Source organism: Taudactylus pleione, unplaced genomic scaffold (assembly GCF_031769625.1).
Source record: "Taudactylus pleione unplaced genomic scaffold, aTauple2 ptg001137l, whole genome shotgun sequence".
Classification (NCBI taxonomy): domain Eukaryota; kingdom Metazoa; phylum Chordata; class Amphibia; order Anura; family Myobatrachidae; genus Taudactylus; species Taudactylus pleione.
Window position 1 is genome coordinate 411,913 of NW_028285538.1, and position 26,230 is coordinate 438,142.

At 42.6% G+C, this 26,230-nt stretch overlaps 1 protein-coding gene across 1 annotated transcript in view; it reads left to right on the forward strand.

Annotated features, from left to right (window-relative positions):
• CCDC148 (coiled-coil domain containing 148) overlaps positions 1-26,230 on the forward strand; it is a 304,783-nt gene that overhangs the window by 196,206 nt on the left and 82,347 nt on the right. Inside the window, exons 4-5 of the mRNA XM_088461987.1 lie at positions 12,228-12,331; positions 19,296-19,378. Coding sequence (XP_088318113.1) covers positions 12,228-12,331; positions 19,296-19,378 — 187 coding nt within the window. The remainder of the gene's footprint in view (positions 1-12,227; positions 12,332-19,295; positions 19,379-26,230) is intronic.

The following is a 26,230-nucleotide window of genomic DNA, read 5'->3' on the forward strand; positions in this document are numbered from 1 at the left end:
GGTGCACGCTCCCAGGTGAGTTTGGAGACGGCTGACTCCTGATCACTACTGCACTGCTCCAAGTGTCCCTAGGATGCTCGGAGCAGCTGTACAGCCTGCAGGGTATGCGGCAGTGGGCCCCCTTCACCTTGTGTGCCCATGGACTTTTGCCAGTCTTGCCACCCTGTAGTTACGCCACTGGCTGCGATATTCCTTAAAATGGCTTCCCTGTGCAATCTTTCTGCTGGCAGCAGCAGTATTATAGCTGGTGGTAACCATTTGTTGTCATACTCACCTACTTTGCAGGGAGCAGCCGGAGAGGAGCTGCTGCTGTCATCTTCGGGGTGTGTGGCCAGACTATAGTCGTCATCAGGCCCCGCCCCCTTTACAGGAAACCGCCGTGATTCTTGAGTATGTGGGGAGGGGGCGGGGCTAAATGACACGAATCGTGTCATTTAGCCCCGCCCCCTCCCTAGGGACCCACAAATTTCTCAGAAAATCTCCCCATCCTGCCCACTTCACTAGAAAGTGGACGGGATGCAGGAGCTTTGCCTACTCTTTCGGGAGTGCGGGGGGTTACTCGAAAAAAATCGTGAGCCTCCCATTACTCCCAGGAGAGTAGGTAAGTATGTATAGCACAAAGCCAAATAAAATGCCCTAATTCTGGTGGTAAATACCCATTTCTGCCTGTAATAGGGCTTTTCACTCATTTGTGCCTCGTGGCTGGTTAAAATGTACCTTCATGAAGAACTTTCTTCCCATTGCCTATGATTGCACTGTGCAAATGAGATGCTTGTCAACACTGCTTTGCTGATTTGTAGGTTGACAAGATCATTTAATTGTTTATGGGATTTCATTTAATCTTGTAATGATTTTTTTTGTCTTGACGGCCCTTTTAGTACTTCCATAGCTGCATTTATGGGGCGATGCATTGATTGATGTTTATGGTACAAGTAGAACATGTGTTTTTGTTTCTCCATGCTGATTTCTTTTGCAAAGCTTCATGTGCCCAAATTCCCCAGGATTTTCGGCACCAAATCCCATGTGTTAATGGGGTTTACACAGTCACTGAGACAGCCACTCACTGTAACTGTCTACAGGCTCAGTAACCACACCCGCGAGTGGCACAGTTTCGGATGCAGCGGTGTCCTAGGGTAAAAAACATGGAAACTTTATAATTTTATATTATCGCCACAGCACAGAAATACCCAACTTTGTACGTTCTACACCTGTATGATAATCTCCACCTAAGGAATCGGTTTCGAGTGCCCAAATGCCCCAGGAATTTCAGCACCAAATCCCATGTAATAACGGGATTCTCACAGTTACTGAGACGGCCACTAACAGTAACAGTCTACAGTCTCAGTAACCACATCCGCGAGTGGCACAGTTTCGGATGCAGCGGTGTGCTAGTGTAAAAACATGGAAACTTTAGAATTTTATATTATAGCACCAGCACAAATACGCCAACTTTGTACATTACTCTTAAAAAGATATTTATGGAGACTTCCGGTTCCGGCGCGGACATGGCTGGAAGCTAATATCAGGAGCTCCTTTACCAATCGCCGCATACCTCATTTCACGGCCGTTCCCCTGCCTCTATTTACCAAGGTGCAATCCTTGAAAGCCCCCGCTGTCTTACCTCCGCAATTTATGAAGCGGTATCTCATGGCTCCAGCTCCAGGCAAAGCGTAAAAGGTCAGAACTGACAGACGCCACACTTCCCACATGGCGCCGGACCCCGCTGACACGGCGGGATCCTTAGATGAACTGCTCAACCTGAGAACTGATCGTTCGTCTGACAGTGAGTCTACTCCTTCTGACATAGCTTTAATACCCCCTTTGGGTGCTTCTCCCCCTTTCCCTGACACCCCTGTCACCTACAACGTCTTGGTGCAGGCTGTGAGGGACGCAATGGGTCCACTATTATAAGCACAATCAGCAGACATAAAAGCACAACTCCAAAATTTGTCTCAGAGAGTGCTGACTACAGAACATAAACTAGGGGAATGTTTTACTGATGTTCACCAACTAAAAAAGACCGCAGCTAAAATGGAGAAATCACATTACGCCATTCGGAACAAGTTAGACGACTTGGAGAACCGCTCCAGGCGGAATAACTTGCGTATTGTAGGTTTACCGGAGAATGTAAAGGGTGCAGACCTATATGATTTTATTCACAATGTGCTCCCCTCGCTACTTCACATTCAAGATGCTTGTGGTGACCTCGTGATCGAGCGAGCACACAGAATGGGTACACAGCGTACTCATCAGGGAGCCCGTCCTAGAGTGGTAGTCTTTAAGTGCCTCAATTATGTGCATAAGGAAACACTTTGGTCTGCTTCTCTGAAAATTCTGGACCATACCTGGAACTCGAACAAGATTTACCTATTTCAGGACTATTCAGCTGAGCTAACTAAAGCTCGCAAAGACTTCTCTCCACTTTGTTCACGTCTCATTAAGGAAGGCAAAAAATTTGCTTTACCTTACCCTGCTCGTCTCCGATTATATGATGGTACATCCTCTGTCGATTTTACTACTGTGGCAGACGCAGAATCTTATCTAAAGGAGCTGGAAGATGAACGACGTGGATCGGCTGACTCTGTTAAGAAGTGATAGCTACCAGAAATGCTTGACTGCATTACCTTTTCATAAAAGGTTCACAATCATCTACATTGTGGGTTAGCCATTTCTCATTGCTGTTATTACCCTTCTTTCTGCCGTTCCCATTCACAAGTGAATATCATTGGTTAATTTTGAAGATTTACTCATGCTTATTCTTGCCTGAAAGTTTTTTGGTTATATACAATTGTATGATGAGATTTTTTGATTGATAATTTTCAACAGAAGCTATTATAAAGATAAATAGCGTAATACCATACCTTATATTTAGAATCTGGAGAGTACTTGCCTCGCTTGTCATATATAATAAAAAAAAAAAAAAAAACTTTTACTATTGCACAGACCCTATCACAATTGGGATACGTAGGGCCTCTTTAACATTAAGTTAGATGTTAATCTTTAAAATAATCCGCATATTACTGTCGATCTAAATATTTTACTCATTGCGGTAGGTTGGTTAGGAGTGTACCTGATAATTATTCTGTTAATTGTTGATTACATTTGTTTCCCGGAAGATTTCCTTTTTCCGGCTGTATGTACAATTGGGGATGGAGAACTCCATTCTTGTCCTCATGGTACTGATGATGTTGTCTCCCCTTCTTGTTTGTCTGTCAACTTCTCCCCTATGTGTCTCTCCCCCCCAACACCATGATTTGTATAGATATGGATTATCTTTGAGCAACTTTTTTTTTTTTTATATCCTAGAACTGTGTATTCTTGTACTCTGACCAATGATGATGGCAGATAAGATTAGATTAGGATCGTGGAACATCGGTGGTTTTACCTCGCCACAGAAAAGGAAAAAGATACTACTGTATCTTAACAAAATGAAGATAGATATATGTCTACAGCAGCATCTGAAATTGCTAAATTGAATACCTTAAAATGGTCGGTTTTAGCCTCAGCCCCTTTCACGTCTAAGGCGAGAGGAGTGGTTATCTTGGTAAAGCAGAATCTACAGATCCAGTTGTTGTCCTCGGTGGCAGATCCTGAGAGTCGATATCTGATATGTGAAATGCTAGTGGCTGAACAGAAAATAACTTTATGCTCCGTCCATGCCCCCAATGTATACTCTAAACTATATTTACAAAAACGTAATGCCCTACTCAGTCCTCTCCAGAGCAGCCCCTTGTTTGTATGCAGAGATTTCAACCTGATATCTTCCTCTTACTTAGATAAGCAATGCTCAGATGGTAATCAACATCGTAAACCCCCTAGGTTTGGTGTTCCAGCTCTTGCTGAAAATCTTAATTTAGTAGATACATGGAGGTTTTTGCATCCTGTAGAAAAAGAGTTCACGTGCTTATCGGCTGCGCATGGGACTCTTTCCAGGATTGATTACATCCTTTCATCTATATCACTATTACCCAATATTTCTACAGTCAAGATAGAACCGATTTGTCTATCGGATCATGCAATGATGTGGCTTGATTTACATATTCCTTCCACCAAGGGACCTAAATCTCCATAATCTCTGGAGATTTCCTCAATAATTAGCACAGTCACTTCATTTCCATAGTCACCTTGATACAGTATGGGAAGACTATTTTACTAATAATGAGATTCATCTGGTGGACGACCCCACTCTGTTCTGGCAAGCTGCAAAAGCGGTGCTGAGGGGGGCCATCATTTCCTATGCTTCTGCCCACAAGAGGAAACTTTTGGAAAATTATAAAGAGAAACAAAAACAGTTATCATCTCATTACAATTTATTTGCATCTTCTCCTACCTTAGCCAACAAACAAAACTACTTAAAAGCAAAGGCAGAATTTGACAATGTTTTCATTAGATTAGAAGAAAGGCATACCTTTTGTAAAGATCATCGTTTCCATAGATTTGGAAACAAATCGAGCAAATTATTGACAAATTTGTTAAGAGGAAGTCAACCACCGATGGTGGTTCACCCCCTTCGCCTCGCTGATAACTCCCTCACATCTTCAAGGGCTCAGGTGCTAGAGGTCATGCGTGCTTTTTATGAAAGACTATATGATACCCAAGATGAGGTTTCCCAAGACAAAATTCTTAATTTTTGGGACATGCTTCCAAATCTGCAGGTCCAAACTGAGCAAAACACTCTGCTCAATTCCCCCATCACAGATATAGAGGTTGAAAATGTGATCAAAAGATTAAAACCTGGAAAATCCCCAGGACCGGATGGTCTCTCGGGCAAATTTTATCACCTCTTGTCAAAACGTATTTCCTCTATATTACCCAAGGTCTATAACCACATCTTAGTACAGGATCACATGCCATTACATTTAAATTCCGCAATATTACGTATTTTACCTAAACCTGGTAGAGACCTTAGTGACCCTGGGTCCTATAGGCCAATTTCACTTTTAAATATTGATTATAAAATTCTAACAAAGATATTAGCGGAGAGATTGAAACAAGTGATGCCATCCATAATCCATAAAGACCAAACTGGTTTTATAGCAGGTAGACACTCGGTGGTAAATATCAGACGGGTCCTGGCAGCCATCCATGCAGTAACTCAACGTAAAGATGGTATAGATAGAGCCATCTTATCGCTCAATGCCGAAAAGGCATTTGACATTTCTTGGACACATCTTTATAACACATTACAGAGATTAAATTTTTCCGCACAATTTATTAATATGATTCGTACTTTATACACCGAACCTTCTACATAAATTATATGTGACGGGCATATTTCAGAACCATTCTTAATCTGGCGGGGCACACGACAGGGATGCCCTCTCTCACCCCTGTTGTTCGACATAGCGTTAGAACCACTAGCGCTTGCTCTTCGTCAGTCTCCTCACTTTCTAGGTATACAATTAGGAGAGGGAATAGACTTGAGGACTGCCCTGTTTGCAGACGACATGTTGCTCCTCGTGTCATCTCCTGCTGACTCACTACCATGTATTATGAATATTATTGAAGACTTTGGAAAGCTTTCAGGATACAAAATAGACATGTTAAAATCGGAACTACTTTGGTTACCCGACAATAATACCAAGATATCCTCGGTGCCCTATTTGCAGAATTTTAAAGTGGTTCAATCTCATATTAAATACCTAGGGATCAATATCCCATTGAAATTGTCTAGTTTGTACGATATTAATTTCACCCCTTTGATTCAATCAATTTCGGCTATGCTGGAGAGATGGATGCAGATTCCACTGTCTCTACTAGGAAGAATAGCCCTGATAAAATCCATCGTTTTTCCAAAAATTACTTATGCAATACAAATGTTGCCTATACAAATTTACAAATATGATAGTGGTGTACTTACCAGACTTTTTCTCAAATTTATTTGGCGTAATAAAAAACCACGAATTGAAAAAGCTAAATTAATGTTACATAAAGATGATGGTGTATTGGGCTTACCTGATTTGACTCGTTTCACACAGGCAGTTCGTTTCAGATATATTACAGATTGGCTGCTTTCCCGCAGTGTATATACTGACTGCACGCTTAATAGTGTATTGTTGCGCCCATACTCTCCAGGAGCCTTATTGCACTCACCAAAATAGATGATCCCTACTCAAATATTACATAACCCTTTATTTAAAAGCACTTATGAGGTTTGGTTGTCCATTAACAGAAAATTTGGCAGAAATCCCAGGTCTTTCAAATATATTCCATTTTGTGGCAATCCTATGTTCACTCCACCCTTGGAGAACCATACTTACGTAAGATTACAATTTAAAGGTATCCGCATTATATCTGATGTCTTCGATCCTGAAGGGCAGTTATTGTCTTTCGCTGATTGGAAAGAAAAATTTGCGGTTCCTAATAGCCATTTATATGTTTATCTTCAGATGCAACATTTTATCCAGTCTATAATGCCCTTGTCCCCTCTTACTGGTGATTCTGATTCCTTAATGTCCCTAATTTCATTACTCTCAAGGGTACCATACCGGACACGTTATCTATATGCAGATTTAATGAGATCTGGTGACTCTAGGTTATGGACGCCCTGTTTCCAGGCTTGGCAGAATGATCTACCGTCTGATTTAGAAGGACCCGCTATTATTAAATATTTTGCTAGTACCATACCTATTTTACAGTCTGCAGATCCACAAGAAATTCACATTAAAACAATTAATAGGGCGTATCTTTCTCAGGCACAACGATCTCATATAATTGCAGGGGCATCTGGGGCATGCCCGAAATGCGGTGAGCCATCTGCCAATTTTGTCCATAATTTTTGGTTATGTAAATTTATCAAAAGATTTTGAAATAGATTACTATCTTATTTAAATAGAATTTTTCATGTAAGCCTTACACTAGACCCCTTGGCGTTATTGTGTGCCAACTTCTCTAGTTGGAAAGATCTAATAGATTTGGCTCTGTTGGCTCCCTTTCTAACCGTAGTGGTAACAGTGGCAAAAAAAATAATTCTAACTAAATGGATACATAGCCAGAAACCCACGGTGCAAATGGTAGTTAATAAACTAGATCGTTTAATGTTTTATGACAGACAGTCATCCCTCCCGGACTTGGAGAGGGGAGTGATTCGATACAATAAAAAAAACGGGGCCCGTATATAGAGTCCTTAGATTCCGCTGCCCAATCCCGTGTGTTGATGTTATTTGAAAAAACTGACTGGATGCTGTATAGAAGAATTACATTACCGTCTGTCTCATATCCTTTATAAGTCTAAGATTATGGGTTTTATTTAATTTCTAAAGTGCTTGAGATATTCCCTCATAGGATAATCTGTTTTTCATTCCCCCCCCCCCCCCCCCTTCTTCCTTGTGTGTTTTCCCTCCCCAAGTATGTCTTCAGGTTTGTCTTTAAATACTCTCTTTATTTTTGGTTTAGATGCAAATGTTTATCCAAGGATATTTATTAAAAGAAATTGACAGGATCTATGTTTCCAATGGTAACTAATCAGAATTGGTTTATTACTGATATCTAGATATTAACAGTAAGTTAATGTTATCCTGGATTGATACATTTGTATGACAATTTTGTAAAATTTTGTAATATCCTGTATTATCTTGTAAAATTTTGTAATATCTTGTGTTGATATGTAACTTCTTTTGGAAAAACAATAAAAAGATTTTACAACAAAAAGATATGTACCGGTATGAGTCGTCTGTTTGGTTTCATTTTTTGACAGCTGTTTTCAAATTGCAAAATGGAAAACTTGCCGTGTTATTCTAAACACCTCGGACAGTTCAACAAAAGGTTTATATACACATTTAACTGCCAAACATAAAATAAAAGAATGACTAAATGAAGCCATGGTCATACCAAGTTCCAGTCAAATTAATATTGATTAAAGTCCACACATATGAACTAAAAAATTTCAGTTCAGAAAATACATCACTAGATGCAACTTTAGCGTGAATGACAGCTTTAAACAGACTGGTGTTCAACATGTACATCTACAGCTCAGGATTTAAGGCAATTATTGATTGCTAAAGGGTATGCTGATTTACCTTCCACCCAAACTGCCATACAAAATAGTGTTATGAATTATGCCCTGAAAATCAGATCAAAAGTAATCCAGGAAATAAGTAATTATAAAATGGTGGTGGGGGGTGGATCATATTCTGGAGTTTGGGTCTGTTCAGAGCTCACGGATCGATGACTGCAGAAAAATGTCTTGAAATTTTGAAAACACTTTTAAATGAATTAAATTTGATGCTTGGAAATTATGTTGCTGCGATCATCACAGATGGTCCAACTATATTGGTACAGTTGTGTCATCTAGAGCATGGCCTTCACCTTGCAGTATGTGATGTTCTCTACAAACAGCAATGATAATGATGCTCGTCATGTAACTCTCCCTAATATACTGTAGATTATGATGGTGATGCCTGACACAGGCATAGCTGAATCAGCCGTGATATCGCAGCCGAAGATATGGACAAGGGCTTAACCGAATATAGCATAGCGCCTGAATGTCCTTTCTCTGACAGGTTTATACTGTAGGCAATACAATCTGAAGACGAATTCGCAATGACACTCCGGACACCCTGGTTTTTCTGAGGTGGTGGTGGTGCCGCCCACAGAACCTTGTGCTCTCTGTGGCAGCAGTGGTCAAACACCCCTTGTTATGTACCTGCTCCCATTACACAGTCAGTTCCCATGCTCAGCTGGTCTATGCCTAGAACCAAGTGATATGTTCTGTTGGGAAATTTTGAAGACATCAGCACGAAGACCACTTGTTTATTAATTGCTCATAGAGACGGATGACCATAGACCCTGCAGTCCACATACTGTATGTCCTAGGGAGGATGTGGAGGGAAGTCTAGCAATAGTTATTATATCACTGCTCTGCTTTGCTGGCAGCAACCTCAACGGTAAAATCTGGGGCTTAGGCAGCCCTGTTAAAACTCTGAACCGTAGGTGCCTATGTTCCCTTGCTGGTAATCTGCGCTTATTTAGGAAGTGTGATAAGTCAATAATTAATGGTTCTATTTAAAAAAAAGAGATGGTTTTCTAATTGCCATAAGCTACAAACACACTTGCACACCTTGGCAAATTGTCATACAAAGTAAAAATACATTTAAATGATTGAAGGCCTGATTCAGAGATGGACGGATTTGCAGAGCCGCACACAAGCGGCGACTGACTTCACAGGCTGGGTTCACCATCCCTCCTTTGGTCAGGCTGCGGGAGCTGAAGCTTCCCGCAGCCTGACTGGGTGCTGGTCAGGTAAGAGGCCAGGAATCTGCATTGTCGACGCAGACCCTGGCCTCGTCTCTCCTGGAAAACGGGGACGGCAAGTCCCTGTTTCCGGGAACGGTGACCAGGCACGCCCCGGCTCTGCCCCCAAACACAGCAGCAGCATGTCAATCGTGCTGCAGCTTGGGGGGGTCTGCGAGCGAGACCCCTGATAGATAGATAGATAACTAGATAGTTAAGGTTTGGAGCCATTTAGGAATTTTATGCATAATATCAATTGCATGTAAAAGACACAAAAGAGAATCATCATTGACAAGGGAACATGAGTACAGAATAGGGACATTTGGGAGCAATAATATGACAAGCACAGTGAAAGACATTAAAATACCAGGATCTCTTTGTTGGAATTAATTTCCCATCATTGTCTCATTGTGATTCTCATCCACGTAATGTGCATGTTGTAGAGGGATCACACTGTCTGTTGTTTCCTCTGTGTTTATTGGATTAAAATGTAGAAACCCTGCCAATTATAGGAGTCAGTCCTTGGTTGCTTAATTATATCTGACAAAGGATATATGCAAAGCAAAGTGCTAAACACTGTATTTACCAAGCATGAGACTGGGTTATTCATGACATGTACCTTGCTGTCTGATTAATTACTTATTTTAAAACAACAATATAACTATTGGGAACATACAGAAGACATAAACAATGACTGCAAATTTCCAAAACAAATATTTAAAGAAGGCTTAAAAGAGCAAATGTATTTGGAATATTATGTTTATATATATATATATATTATTAAATATTTGTATGACTCCTTCTGTGAGCGAAAATGTGTTGTGATGTTGTAGTCAGTCTGTAAGGGCAGCAGCATCTTATTTCTTCTGTTATCTATACAGATATCTTGCCCTCATTATGCTTGGCCAGAGTTTTGTACCTAGCTCTCCCAAATTTGGCATGCTGGTGTAGTTTGACCAGGATTAGGTTTTTGCTATGTTTGAAGTTTGTCAGGACCATGGAGGTCTACATAGTGCCCACCAAGTAGGCCGGGTAGTCTTTGATTTAAAATTTTGGTTTAAGCAAGTTCACACAGGATGTCTTCCAGTGCCTAAAACTTCACTGATATGAAGGCACAGGCTGATATGTACCAGTTGGGGGCAGGCAGAGCTCCAACAGAAGAGCATTGAGTCGAAGGATCAATTGTCGCACTGCACCTGCACTGACAGTTACTAATTTCCTCCAAGCACATTTTAATATGCCATGGTCTCCAATTAAAAAAATAAAGGCTGCAGAAGGGCAAGTCTTCAACATGGCCATTGTCGGGTATACCCAATGGCGTAACTAATGGAGGTCAAGCAGGGCACATGCCCTGGGCACCGTCGCAGGCCCAGCGTATCCAGAAGTTGAAGTTATACAAGAAAAGTTCAGCTTATTGGGAAGTCGCCGTTATACAAGAAACATTCCTCGCAATGTAGCGTCCTGCTCTGTGAGTGCCGTGCCGGTATCTCCACTCTACGTCTGATCACATCTACTCCCCTTCAGTAATATGCACATTTCAAAATACAGTAATAGCTGGGAATTCTCTCCATGCTGTGCAGTCAGACGGCTTACCAATGAGCAATCCACTATACAAGGGAAGACTGTGAATTCTAACTATATCAAGCTACTTAACATTCTTATTAATCTAAAACTCAGCCATAGCTAGGATTCAAACTTAGCAACTTCATGCTTTGCAGTCAGTCACCATACCAATGGAGCCACGTGCTACTACAGCGAAAGCTTGTGAATTCTTCTAACTATATCAGACTAGTTCACATTCTTATTAATCTAAGATACAGTCATAGCTAGAATTTGAACTTAGCACCTTCATGCTTTACAGTCATTCACCTTACCAATGGAGCCACCTGCTACTACAGTGAAAGCCTGGGCATTCTAACTATATCAAGCTACTACACATTCTTATTAATCTAAAATACAGTCATACCTGGGATTAAACTGGAATGGAAAGTCATATTCCAAGAGTGACGAGAAACGATGGCATGTCATGTTGACATGCCCCCATTTTTCAGTGGCCACGCCCATTTCTACCCGCACACGGAAGGCATGCACACACACAGTTGGGGGGGGCGCTATTTTTCATAATGCATGGGCGGCAAATACCCAGGTTATGCCTCTGGGTATCCCAGCTAGTATTTAATAATTCAAGGACCACAGCTGTCTTCCAATAGCTAACACCATCTCAGGATGTTGTTAGACGATTTTGCCACCAGGAAAAAACACTTTATAATTGAAATAAAGCATTTTTTCGGGTTTTTATAAGTATATTTTATTTCTTTATAGAAATCAGGAACTTCGAGCCTGAATATGGGCTTCTAGTGTGCATTCAGCAGGCAATAAGCCACCTTACACATATGCTCCTTGACAACTGACAGGCCTGCCATGCAGTAAGACAGTGTGCCAGGGAGCTGAGTATCGCTCAGCTGCTCCAGTGACTTTTTGTTAAATAGATTGTAATAAAACAGATTTTCTTTGGCTGCAATAAGCAGTGATATATAAGATTTCTTGGGAGGTATTTATGAAATAGACACATAAACCTTATAGTTATTGAACTTAATTTCTTTATTATTTATTACCAGTTATTTACATAGCTCCCATGGCGGCGTCCGCCGCATTTTCAGGTCGACCCTACATGCTGCTCAATATGAAGATGTGACTGACGATTCCATGCAATTGGATGCGGCGTGGGAACGCCATATCGTGTGGTAGTTCACCAAATTGTGTGGTCTGTACGGACCTCACGATATGTCGTCCGTCGCATCTGCCGTCGGCTGGGTACGTAGGTCGTCCAATGTGTACCCAGCTTTAGAATTGAAACACACCTCGTTCCCATCAGTGGCGGTTGTGGCTCTCGCTAGCTAACCACTTGGTTGCCTCTGAGGCTGCAAACTCCTGAATGTATGATTTACTGGTCAATTTAACATCATTTCCATTTCCAACTATTTTTCTTCATGCAGATCAAGAAAATTCAGCATGCCTCTAAAATGACAAAAGACCAAATGCTAATCAAGCAGCACTCACAGGTGTGGTGGAAAGAGCAAAAACGATTGAGCGAAAGTAGGTAAGAAAGCCAAAACCTGTAATTAGATATGTAATTTCCTCAGTATCTGTACTGTTATATTACGGCTCTCTAACTTCCTTAGTCACATGAAATGTGATTATTCTTTCAGTGAATGGGCTGAGTGCTTTGTGTACAGATTTGACACCGTATTCATGAGCACTTGAGAACTTTTTGTAAGTGCTGTAGTTTCAGTGAAACTTCTCACTATTGTTTCATGGGCTACATTATTAATTCACATACTGGAAATGTTCAGCCAGTTAGCCAATATTTATTTTCTAGGGTAGTGAAAATATAAAATGGTCATTTCATACTAAGGGACCTATGTATCAAGCATTTATGTTCATAATATTATGTAGAAAATGCAGTTTCTGCATACTTTTATGAGCTGTTGCTATGTACTAATAGCACAATGCAGGAGATGTCACAGAAATATCAGGCAAAGTGCTAATTAGTAGGGGTGTGCACCGGCCACTTTTCGTGTTTTGTGTTTTGGTTTTGGATCTGGATCTTTCTTCGTGTTTTGGATCTGGATTGGTTTTGCCAAAACCACCCTTCCGTGTTTTGGGTTCTGGGTTTTGTGTTTTGGATCTGTATTTTTTTGAAAAAAAGCATAAAAACAGCTAAAATCACAGAATTTGTAGGTTTTTCTGCTCCTATGCTATTATTAACCTCAATAACCGTAATTTCCACTCATTTCCAGTCTATTCTGAACACCTCACACCTCACAATAGTGTTTTTATGTCCAAAAGGTTGCACCGAGGTAGATGGATGACTATGCTAAGCGACACGAGTGGGCGGCACAAACACGTGACCCATCTAGGCGTGGTACTGCAGTGGCAGACAGGATGGCAGTTTGAAAAACTAGGCCCCAAACTGTACATAATGCAAAGAAAAAAAAGAGGTGCAAGATGGAATTGTCCTTGGGCCCTCCCACCCACCCTTATGTTGTATAAACAGGACATGCACACTTTAACAAACCAATAATTTCAGCGCCAGGGTCTGCCACACGACTGTGGCTGAAATGATTGGTTCGTTTGGGCCCCCACAAAACAAGCTGGCAATTAATCTGTCCCTGCACAAACTGGCTCTACGGAGGCAAGATGTCATTCTCATCCACCGATTCCTCACCCTCTTCAGTGTGTACATCCTCATCCTCACAAAGTATTAACTCGTCCCCACTTGAATCCACCACCACAGGTCCCTCTGTACGTTCTGGAGGCTGGTCTCCCTGGAAGAGCTGATAATTCATTTTGATGAACATCATCTTCTCCACATTCTGTGAAAGCAACCTCCTACGCCTTTCGCTGACAAGGTTCCCGGCTGCACTAAACACTCTTTCGGAGTACACACTGGAGGGGGGGCAACTCAGGTAAAATAGAGCCAGTTTGTACAGGGGCCTCCAAATTGCCTCTTTTTCCTGCCAGTACAGGTATGGACTGTCTGACATGCCTACTTGGATGCTGTCACCGATGTAATCCTCCACCATTCTGTCAATGGTGACAGTATCATATGCAGTGACAGTAGACATGTCAGAAATTGTTGCCAGGTCCTTCAGTCCGGACCAGATGTCCAAACTTGGTCCTGCCTGCCCTGCATCACCGCCAGCGGGTTGCTTAGGATACCTAAGTTTTTTCCTGGCAGCCCCAGTTGCTGGAGAAAATGAAGAAGGAGCTGTTGACGTGTCACGTTCCGCTTCAGCTGACAGTGTGTTCACCAGCAGGTCTTTGCACCTCTGCAGGCTTGTGTCGGCCGGAAAGAGAGACACCACATAGGCTTTAAACCTAGGATCGAGCACGGTGGCCAAAATGTAGTGGTCTGATTTCAACAGATTGACCACCCTGGAATCCTGGCAAAGCGAATGAAGGGCTTCATCCACAAGTCCCACATGCCGAGCGGAATCGCTCCGTCTTAGCTCCTCCTTCACTTTCTCCAGCTGCTTCTGCAAAAGCCTGATGAGGGGAATGACCTGACTCAAGCTGGCAGTGTCTGAACTGACTTCACGTGTGGCAAGTTCGAAGGGCTGGAGAACCTTGCACAACACGGAAATCATTCTCCACTGCGCTTGAGTCAGGTGCATACCCCCTCCTTTGCCTATGTCATAGGTGGATGTATAGGCTTGAATGGCCTTTTGCTGCTCCTCCATCCTCTGAAGCATATAGAGGGTTGAGTTCCACCGCGTCACAACCTCTTGCTTCAGGTGATGGCGGGGCAGGTTCAAGAGTGTTTGCTGGCGCTCCAGTCTTCGGCACGCAGTTGCTGAATGGCGAAAGTGGCCAGAAATTTTTCGGGCCACCCAAAGCGTCTCCTGCACGCCCCTGTCGCTTTTCAGAAAATTCTGCACCACCAAGTTTATTGTGTGAGCAAAACATGGGATGTGCTGGAATTTGCCCAGATGTAATGCCCGCACAATATTGGTGGCATTGTCAGATATCACAAATCCCCAGGAGAGTCTAAGTGGGGTAAGCCACTGGGCGATGATTTCCCTCAGTTTCTCTAAGAGGTTGTCGGCGGTGTGCCTCTTACTGAAACCGGTGATACACAGCGTAGCCTGCCTTGGAACGAGCTGGCGTTTCTGAGATGCTGCGACTGGTGACGCTGCTGCTGTTGCTGCGTAAGGTGATACATCTACCCAGTGGGCTGTCACAGTCATATAGTCCTTAGTCTGCCCTGTTCCACTTGTCCACATGTCCGTGGTTAAGTGGACATTGGGTACAACGGCATTTTTCAGGACACTGAGGACACTTTTTCTGACGTTTCTGTACAGTCTCGGTATCGCCTGCCTAGTGAAGTGGAATCTAGACGGGATTTGGAACCGGGGACACACTACCTCCATCAATTGTCTAAATCCCACTGCACTAATGGCGGATACAGGACGCACGTCTAACACCAACATAGCAGTCAAGGCCTCAGTTATACGTTTTGCTTCAGGATGACTGCTGTCGTACTTCATCCTCCTCGCTAAGGACTGTTGGAGGGTCAATTGTTTAGTAAAAGTAGTGGTGTTCCTACTTCCTCTCTGGGATGATGAACGACTCCCAGCAGCAGCAACAGCAGCAGCGGCAGCAGGAGGCGTAGCAATGCAGGATCCTCCAGAGGAATCCCCGATAGGAGAGTCAGTCATGCCAGTGACATGGCCTGCAGGACTACTTCCGATCCTGACTAAGGAGGAAATTGACGAGGAGGGAGTTGACGGTGTGGTTTGCAGGCGCTTGGATACAACAGGACAACGGGATTTAGGTGTCCCTGGACTGCTTACGGTCTTAGCCAAAGTTTCTGAACTTGACAGTAACTTATTATGAACGCGCTGCAGGTGCCGTATAAGGGAGGATGTTCCTAGGTGGTTAACGTCCCTACCCCTACTTATTCCACCTTTACATAAGGTACATATGGCAAGACAGTTGTTGTCCGGATTTGGATAGAAATATTGCCAGACCAAAGAGGTGGAATGTTTGGTCTTCTGCCCAGGCATGACCGTGATGGGCTTTTTCATCCCACGGACAACAACTGTCTCCCCCGGAACCTGATTTAAACAAACCACATCACCATCAGAATCCTCCTCGCCAACTTCCTCCTCAGCGCCAGCTACACCAGTATCCTCATCCTGTTGTACTTCAACAGTGACATCTTCAATTTGCATATCAGCAAGTGGACTGTGGGTGCTCCTTTCAGCACTTGCAGGGGGCGTGCAAATGGTGGAAAGAGCCACCTCTTCCCGTCCAGTGCTGGGAAGGTCAGGCATCGCAACCACCACCACACTTGGACTCTCCTTGGGGATTTGTGATATCTTCTTAGAAAGCACAGTTCTTCGCTGTGCTTTTGCCAGCTTAACTCTTTTGATTTTTTTAGTGGGAGGAGGGCTTCCATCGTCATGTGAAGCTGAACCACTAGTCATGAACATACTAGGGATCGACCTTAGCCGTTCCTTGCCACTCCGTGTCGTAAATGGCATATTGGCAAGTTTACGTTTCTCTTCAGCTGATTTAAATGTTTTTTTCAAGGTCATTTTCCTGAACTTTGTCATTTGGGATTGTATGTGCCCTCTATTATGACATTGGGCATCGGCCTTGGCAGACGACGTTGATGGCATGTTATCGTCTATGTCATGACTAGTGGCAGCAGCTTCAGCACTAGGAGGAAGTGGTTCTTGATCTTTCTCTATTTTATTTTTATCGGAGAAAGTTTAGTCCTCCATTTATGTTATATCGATTTGATATATACGTGCGGCTAAACACAGAAAATATTTTTTTATTTTTGCTGGAGAGTAGTGCACTTTGTGGGTTACACCAGCCTTTAAGAAATGAGCCAGCCGACTCTTTACTTATGGGACACAGGCGCACGCTTGGCGCTGCTCCTTTGTTGATGCACGTGCGGCTACTGCGCACACAATTCACAAACACAGAAAATATATATTTTTTTGGTTTGGAGTGTACTTTGGGGGTTACAGCACCCTTTAACGGTCAAGCCAGCCGGCCCTTTACTTATGACACAGGCGCATGCTTGGCACTATTTTGTTGATGCACGTGCGGCTACTCCGCACACAATTCACAAACACAGAAAATATATATTTTTTTGGTTTGGAGTGTACTTTGGGGGTTACAGCACCCTTTAACGGTCAAGCCAGCCGGCCCTTTACTTATGACACAGGCGCACGCTTGGCACTACTTTGTTGATGCACGTGCGGCTACTGCGCACACAATTCACAAACACAGAAAATATATATTTTTTTGGTTTGGAGTGTACTTTGGGGGTTACAGCACCCTTTAACGGTCAAGCCAGCCGGCCCTTTACTTATGACACAGGCGCACGCTTGGCACTACTTTGTTGATGCACGTGCGGCTACTGCGCACACAATTCACAAACACAGAAAATAATTTTTTTTTTGGTTTGGACTGGAGTGTACTTTGGGGGTTACAGCACCCTTTAACGGTCAAGCCAGCCGGCCCTTTACTTATGACACAGGCGCACGCTTGGCACTACTTTGTTTATGCACGTGCGGCTACTGCGCACACAATTCACAAATACAGAAAATAATTTTTTTTTTGGTTTGGACTGGAGTGTACTTTGGGGGTTACAGCACCCTTTAACGGTCAAGCCAGCCGGCCCTTTACTTATGACACAGGCGCACGCTTGGCACTACTTTGTTGATGCACGTGCGGCTACTGCGCACACAATTCACAAACACACAAAAAATATAATTTTTTTAGCACTTGGGGGGAGCACCCCTGATGGACAGAGCACCCCCTGGACAACACTACAGCACCCCTTTAGGACTGGGACACTGCACAGGACTTTGGAGTGGACACAGCCCCTATGGAGAACTGACTGCACAACACAGTCCAGCCAGCCCCTATGGACTTTGAAGTAGTGGACACAGCCCCTATTAACAACAGCAGCACAGCACAACACAGCCAGCCCCTATGGAGTTTGAAGTAGTGGACAACAGCAGCGCAGCACAGCACAGCACAACACTACTCTGCACTACACTACACTACACTACACTACACAGCCCAGCCAGCCCTAACTCCCACCCTCCCTCTTCACTGTCCACAGCCGAGTGAGAAAATGGCGTCGACGCGGGTACCTTATATAGGTTCCAAAACCTGCGAGACTCGGAAGGCGGGGTGATGACGTTTTGCCTCGATTTCAGATCCGAGTCAGGCGGGAAAAGTCGAGCCTGACTCGGATCTGCCTCGGATCGGGGGGGCTCGGGGGGGTTCGGATTTCAGAAATCCGAACCCGCTCACCCCTACTAATTAGCATTGCAGAATGCAGTCCCCATTATTATTAATGGGGAATATGAACTCAGCCCTATGTACCAAACTCCAAAAAGCAAAGCTTATCAGAGTTTGGCCCCGGTAGCCTACACCATTTTCAGATGATGTAGACTGCTTTAAGCTTATGGAGGCTTGCAAGTAGGAGAGAGATCTTCTGGTCTCTCTCCCACAGCCTCCGGCCGGTGGAGGATACTGACAATGTGCACATGCGCAGTGTCAGCTTCTACCGGAGAAGTCTTTCACAAACATGAAAGACTTCAATAAAATGCTGGGGATACAACTTGCTGGGATAGTAGTTATTGCAACCACTGTCCCTGCGAGTTCCCGTTTGCACATAGTGGGGATAGTTTTCAAGTTGAAAATCTGTCGTGCGCATGCGCTCTGGGCCTCCATCGACCTGGTTATGAGCGCTCAGCGCTTGCGACCGGGTCTGAATCAGGCCCAGAGTTGGTTGCTCAGCCTGAGTACCAAATAACCAATTCTGTAGCTAGGTATATGGGTGATCAAAACCGATTGATCTGGACTCTTGGCACTCAAGCTAAGCAACTGGTTTTAATGGGTGCACATGCTGGGAGATCATGGTTACTTTCCAACTGTATTCTCATGCAGTAAAAGCCGACAACTCTTTGATTCTGATCATATGTTGATCTGGTTTGCTAGTTATTTGGGGAGAATAAGACTGTATGGTAAGAATTGGTTTCAACCAGTGTGCACATAACTAAAGGGCAAGATTGCACCATGTTGCAAATTAAACATTGCCTAATATGTCCAAAATGCTAGACAGCCGTCCTCCCTACATTGAAAAAATAACTTTAAAAATCACCACTGATTCTTATGTTATTTGGTCAATTTAGGGAGAATGCAGGGCACAGCGTAGATATAGTTAAATGTTGCAGAAATAAATTACTCTGTTTGACACCCCAACTGATAGGATATGTCCCAAGTTGTTGTTTCCATGGTGCCAAAATGTTTTTGAATTTTCAACAGGGGTTTTCTAGTCCAACTTGTAGCATCAAGAGTTATTCCAATACAATGTATTTCCCAGCATACCATTTTATATGATATTACACTTTAATTCGTGAAACAAAACCTATTTCCTGGTTTCTGCTTGTGAAAAGTAATTTGTTTAGCAAGCTGCACTTTTCTAATTCAGTGAAATTGTCTGACGTTTTTCACATGTGCCGTTTCAGAGATAAAGTGGAATTACAATTGCAAATGCTCCTTGAAGAGAAAGGAAAAACATGCCAATTTTTTTCAGATATGGCTGACTTTGGTAAGCAATTCACGAGCCACTATATAATACTAACATGTTAGGTATGTACAGCTTTTTATATATTGCCACCAGTAGATGCCATGCTATAAAACATGGCGTGTTACAGATAAGGATGCAGATTAGAAGAGGAAATAAATGGCACAGTAATGAGAAGAAATAAAAGTTCCCTATCCCAAGACCTTATAATCTAAATAGAGGAAAGGAAAACAGAGAGAAGCATGAGAGATAATCCTGTGGGTATATGAGGAAATCACAAGCCACCCTTTATAATGGACCTAGAACAGCCAGTAATGTGAGTGCTTTGTGCAAGCCAAATATTTGTACTGCCACTTACTATGTCTATGCATGACATTTTTGAATCAGGACACCCCAATATTTTTTTTAAAGTAAATGGACCTATTGCATATTCTTGATTAAATCAAATACTACTGTACCATCCATTTTAGCCTTTAGAACCAGAACCATTTGTCTGACCTATAACATTCACCTTTCCCATAAAGCAAGGTATGCTTACCGGTACTTAGATGCTGCCAGAACTTTAGCTTCTGTAGTAATGGGTTACAAGGCTATAACTAGGGGTGTGCAACTGGTGTTGCTGCACAGAATGCAAGGTCTCTGTGGACAGCCCTTGCTCCTGGCTAGCAGGGTATCTGGAACGGCACCCTGCAGCCAGTATCGCTTGTGCAGTGTCAAAACTACAGACGAGCACACTGCAGTTTGTGCAGCCACCCAGGCATCCTCAGGATGCCCGGTCAGTGCTGCACTTACCGGTGCTGCTAGCCCCGCCCCTTTTTCTTTACATCATGTACGTGATGTCATGACATCACGCGTTCAGGGACGGGACCGTTACAGGTCGCATTTGTGCCCTGTTACGGCCCTGATGGCTAATCAATGGTTAGTGTAATTCTGAAGGATAATACAGGAGTCAGATTTGGTCTAACAAATAAACAACACAAATAAAACCACAGCAAGTTTCAATATTAATGCTGCAAATTGAGTAACTCTGAGACATAATGACTATTATTATTATTATTATTACAATACTACTGGTGCAGTTCATTGTAAAATAATGAAGATAATGGATAACAAAACCGCAAAATTATCTAATATCAAGTCCTGAGGCAGAACAATAGTCAGGGCAGCAAAAGAGCAAGGCTCTGTGCCACCCTGTGCCGTGCCCCTAACACATGATGTCATGATGTCACACGAAGGGGGCGTGGTCTCCGCCACAAGAAAGTAAAGCAGTGGATGTTCATGGCGTATCTACAGGTTGCAGGGTGCATGCTCAGAGCATCCTTTTGGTGTTTCAGGGAGCTTTTCAGCAGCGCTGCTAGCTGCCATTTTAGGCAGTGGCAGTGCTGCCCCTAGGGCCCTCCGCCGAGGGGCTACGGCATCGCTCTCTCACACCCTTAGAGTCAGAGTCACTCAAAGGTCTGGGATGCAGAACAATATCAAAGTCATGGAGAATAAGCCAAAGTCAAAACCAGGAATCAAAATATCAAACTGTTCAGGAGCACAGATAGAATCTTCTGAGCAGGAATTATCACTGGCACTAGTGAAATGGTAAGGCAGATATTTAATGGCTGGATATCCAATGGAGTGTAGTTTGAATAGCAGCCGTCTCCTAATGAATGATCTGCAGCACTTGAGAGACAGCCCACGAGAGAAGAGAAGCTGCCTGTGTCTCCTAGGCAACCTGCCCAACTGGTTCAAACAATGAGATGGGGAATTGCAGGTATACAGACAAAATTACTGAGTACCTCCTCCTACAGTTACCATTAAGAGCAATGCTACACAATGTAATGAGTCAATGAATGTAACAAACAGCTCCCTGAAAAAAATTTAAATTTAGGGTAAAGGGTGTCGAAAATGTGTCACCACCTCAAACTGGTGGTCCAAGAAAGAAACTTCTACAAAAAACCACCCATGTAATATTATAGAAATTATATATGAAGGATAGAATGAAAAGAAAGTACTGGTGTTATGTATAATGTGATAGAACATGTGATAGAAATGGAAGCAGTAAAACACTGAATTAAATTCGTACTGTATCTCCCACAATACCTGGCATGAGAAACGTTGTGGGAGGTAATAGTGACAGATAAGTGTCTGGAGACAGAGTGGAACCCAGATTTGTAATATTGCTGCCAGATTGAATGTAGAGTAAAGAATGAGTGGGAAGAACAACAGGAGATGTTAGGAACCTTATGTAGTTATACATCGTATGTCGATCACAGGGCAATCTGAAAGCTTTTAGAATAGTTGACTTTTTTCCATTAAGAGATTTGTTTACATCATCCATGATTATCTCTAAAGGCCGTGGTATTATTTTGATAGAATATACCTATTCTGTGTGCACACAAGATTTATTTGGGTTTTTTAATTATTCATACACCATTGTCTATGAATTGATTATATATATATATATATATATATATATATATATATATATATATGGAATCGGTATGAAATACCGCCGGCCGCACGGCAGCGTCAGCCCGACAGATGAACAGATCCCGGCAGCGGCAGCCCGACAGATGAACAGATCCCGGCAGCGGCACTCCGACAGCGCTGGAAATCCCGATCGTCCTCAGGTAAGTAATAACTAACCTAATCTAACCCCCCTGATCCTAACTCTCCTTAGGGGTGCCTAACCCTAACCTCCCCCCCAAGTGCCTAACCCTAATCCCCCCTGTAAGTGCCTAACCCTAACTCCCCCCCTTCCCCGCTGCCTAAACCTAAGTCCCCTGGGGGGGTGCCTAACCTCAAGTCCCCACATGGGGTGCCTAACCCTAACCCTCCCTCCCCCTAGCCTAACCCTCCCGGGGGGTGCCTAACCCTAAGTCCCCCCCGGGTGCGCTAAAACTAACCCACCCCCCCGCGGCTGTCCGCTCGCAGCACCCGACATCCCTTCGATTGGGATGCCGGGCGCCTAGATATAGACGCCTGTCATTTAACCCACGCCGGGATAAAGCAGTCGGGAAGCCGGCTGTCGGGATCACGTCAGCCGTTTTCCCGATTGCATCATATATTATATATATATATATATATATATATATATACATACAGTCAGGTGCATAAATATTGGGATATTGACAGAATTTTCATACTTTGGCCTCTAGTCACCACCACAATGGCTTTGAAATGAAACAAACAAGATGTGCTTTAACTGCAGACTTTCAGATTTAATTTGAGGGTAATTACATCCAAATCAGGTGAACGGTGTAGGAATTACAATGGTTTCTATATGTGCCTCCCACTTTTTAAGGGGCCAAAAGTAATGGGACTATCAACTCAAAAGCTATTTCATGGACAGGTGTGGACTATTCCCTTGTTATTTCATTATCAATTAAGCAGGTAAAAGGTCTGGAGTTGATTCTAGGTGTGACATTTGCATTTTGGAATCAGTTGCTGTCGACTCTCAATATGAGATCCAAAGAGCGGTCACTATCAGTGAAGCAAGCCATCATTAGGATGAAAAATCAAAACAAACCCATCAGAGAGATAGCAAAAACATGAGCTGTGGCCAAATCAACTGTTTGGAACATTCTTAAAAAGAAAGAACGCACCGGAGAGCTCAGCAACACCAAAAGACCCGGAAGACCACGGAAAACAACTATGGTGGATGACAGAAGAATTTTTTCCCTGGTAAAGAAAAACCCCTTCACAACACTTGGCCAAATCAAGAACACTCTCCAGGAGGTAAGTGTATATGTGTCAAAGTCAACAATCAAGAGAAGACTTCACAAGAGTGAATATAGAGGGTTCACCACAAGATGTAAACCATTGGTGAGTCTCAAAAACAGGAAGACCAGATTAGAGTTTGCCAATCAACATCTAAAAAAGCCTTTACAGTTCTGGAACAACATCCTATGGACAGATGAGACAAAGATCAACTTGTACCAGAGTGATGGGAAGAGAAGAGTATGGAGAAGGAAAGGAACTGCTCATGATCCAAAACATACCACCTCATCAGTGAAGCATGGTGGTGATAGTGTCATGGCGTGGGCATGTATGGCTGCCAATTGAACTGGTTCTCTTGTATTTATTGATGATGTGACTGCTGACAAAAGCAGCAGAATGAATTCTGAAGTGTTTCGGGCAATATTATATGCTCATATTCAGTCAAATGCTTCAGAACTCATTGGGAGGCGCTTCACAGTGCAGATGGACAATGACCCGAAGCATACTGCAAAAGCAACCAAAGAGTTTTTTAAGGCTAAAAAGTGGAATGTTATGCAATGACCAAGTCAATCCCCTGATCTGAATCCGATTGAGCATGCATTTCACTTGATGAAGACCAAACTGAAGGGAAAATGCCCCAAGAACAAGCAGGAACTGAAGACATTTGCAGTAGAGGCCTGGCAGAGCATCACCAGGGATGAAACCCAGCGTCTGGTGATGTCTATGCGTTCCAGGATTTGCAACAAAGTATTAAAAAGTGAAAGTTAGATTTAGGATTGTTTAGTTTGTCCCATTACTTTTGGCCCCTTAAAAAGTGGGAGGCACATATAAAAACCGTTGTAATTCTTACACCGTTCACCTGATTTGGATGTAATTTCCCTCAAATTAAATCTGAAAGTCTGCAGATAAAGCACATCTTGTTTGTTTAATTTCAAAGCCATTGTGGTGGGGAATAGAGGCCAAAATATGAAAATTCTGTCAATGTCCCAATATTTATGCACCTGACTGTATATATATATATATATTTTTTTTTTAGTGCTTTCTAGTATATGTATTGTATTTATTATTGTATTAAATTTATACGTATGTGAATTGCTCCAGCGCTTCCCTTTGTTTGCCGTTGTTTACATTTTGTTTGAAGGTCACAGCTCCTTCTCGTGACTAGGTGAGCTGCAGGAGCAATATCATCATATTTTTACAAAGTTTACTTTAGGATTGGACATACTCATTCTTTAGCGCCTGTTTTTTTGTTTATCTTTTCTATTTTAGAAGAGTTGTACAACAAGAGCACCAAATATTCTTTTGATATAAAATCGGATTTATCAATGATAACAAATCACGCGGTTTCACAACTCTATATTGAACCCAAAAGTGTTTTTCACTCTATTTTTAATTACTTTTATTGATTACACACCATCCTCATAGTTTATTTTCCATTAGTTTTAATGGCTCATTTGTCATTTAATGGTTTAACCTATAATCAGTGTGAGATAGTCACATGTGCTCCCAAAAGCCCTTATCCTGTACATTGGGCTTGATTCAGAGATAAACGCAGTTCACATCGCTGCTGCGGGAAAATATGCTAATGCAGCAAGAGGAGAAAAGGTAACCTCCTTACAGCATTGCAGATCTGAGTGCTGCATCCTAAGATGCAGCATCAGATCATCCTCAATACCATTGGCTATTTGAGTAGTCAGCGTTTGGGTGAGGTAACCGTGGTAGTTAGAAATACACAGACATGTCGTTTAAACACTGTTTTCTGGACGTCCATAAATTAGTCACTGCGTTCATGCTGGCAGCTGGAGAACCCTCTGCGTGTCTGGACACCCGCTATGTCTGCGGCAGTTTAGATTTCCTCAGAAGCTGATGGCTGTCTGATCTGCATTTCATGTTGCTGGTTTTGTGCAGAGCGGCGGATGTGAGATGCTGTCAGTGGGCGTTTTTAAGCACCGGACAGCGAGTGAGTCATTAGTATATTTTTGCAATTGCAATCCGGGAGAAATCAGATGGCATTTGCGTCCACATCTGATTCTGAATCAGAAGCATTATTGTGCCTGGTGATACACTTATGTGCAGTAAATTGCAGTGTATCACTTTATCATAATTCCACTTTCTTCACAATCTGAGATAATAACGTTGTCACAGCATATTTTACATTCAGGAATTGAAACAAATGTAAAACTCTTGGAGAAAATGAAAAGACCCAACAAATGAGTAATTAGTCATTCAGTCCATGTCTTATCTGCCGCTTCACATTGCACAGAATCTACTTCCCAACAGCAGAATAAACTAGACGTGTACATGAGCTGCTGCTAACCATGCAAATGATGCAAATGAGAAAATCAACAGTAAATAATATCCGACAAACGCTGAATAGAATAAGGAAAGCATCCGAGGAGCAGAGAGAATATTGGATGTGGGAGACTTTGGAATAATATCAACAGAACAAATTGACTGTAATAGACAGGAGCACAGTGCAACAACATTAATAATACATAACCTAGGAGGGAAAGACGCACCTTATTAAGACACTATGTAGTATATTCACTAAAGGTCGATTTTGATCGATTTAAAATCGATAAAAATTGAACAACATCGATGTTGTGTTTCTGGGACTATATCACACATTTACTAATACTTAAAAAAAAAAAATTGTCTGTTAGTAAATGTGTGATTAGCACCAGAAGCACAAAATCGATGTTGATCAACTTTGATCGATTTTACATCGATCGGTATCGACCTTATATACCCCTACATGTGACTGTGAGATAGAATTAAGAATCCAAATGAAACCATTTATATAAATGTATTCTTTGACTGTACACTGTTACCGTTTCCGTAGCATGTTCTATGTCTGTTAGATTCCCCATCAGCACAAATACTTCATGTGCATTGAATGTTAATTCTCCGAAGTAAAGCTGACTGCTTTATGACATTGGGATTAGTCCAAAAGTAATTCTACATAACAGAGAATTTTACAATATGACTATTTTGCTGCTTTTGTTGATGGTATAGGTGCAGATGTACTAATGGGTACACACTGGCAGATATATTGGCTGATCAATTGATAAGCCACTATAACGTGTTCTGGTCAGCCAGTGTGTACTAGTGATATGTCTTTTCACAGATATATCGCATTGGTTCTGCTGTGCAGCCGATGGCAGATAT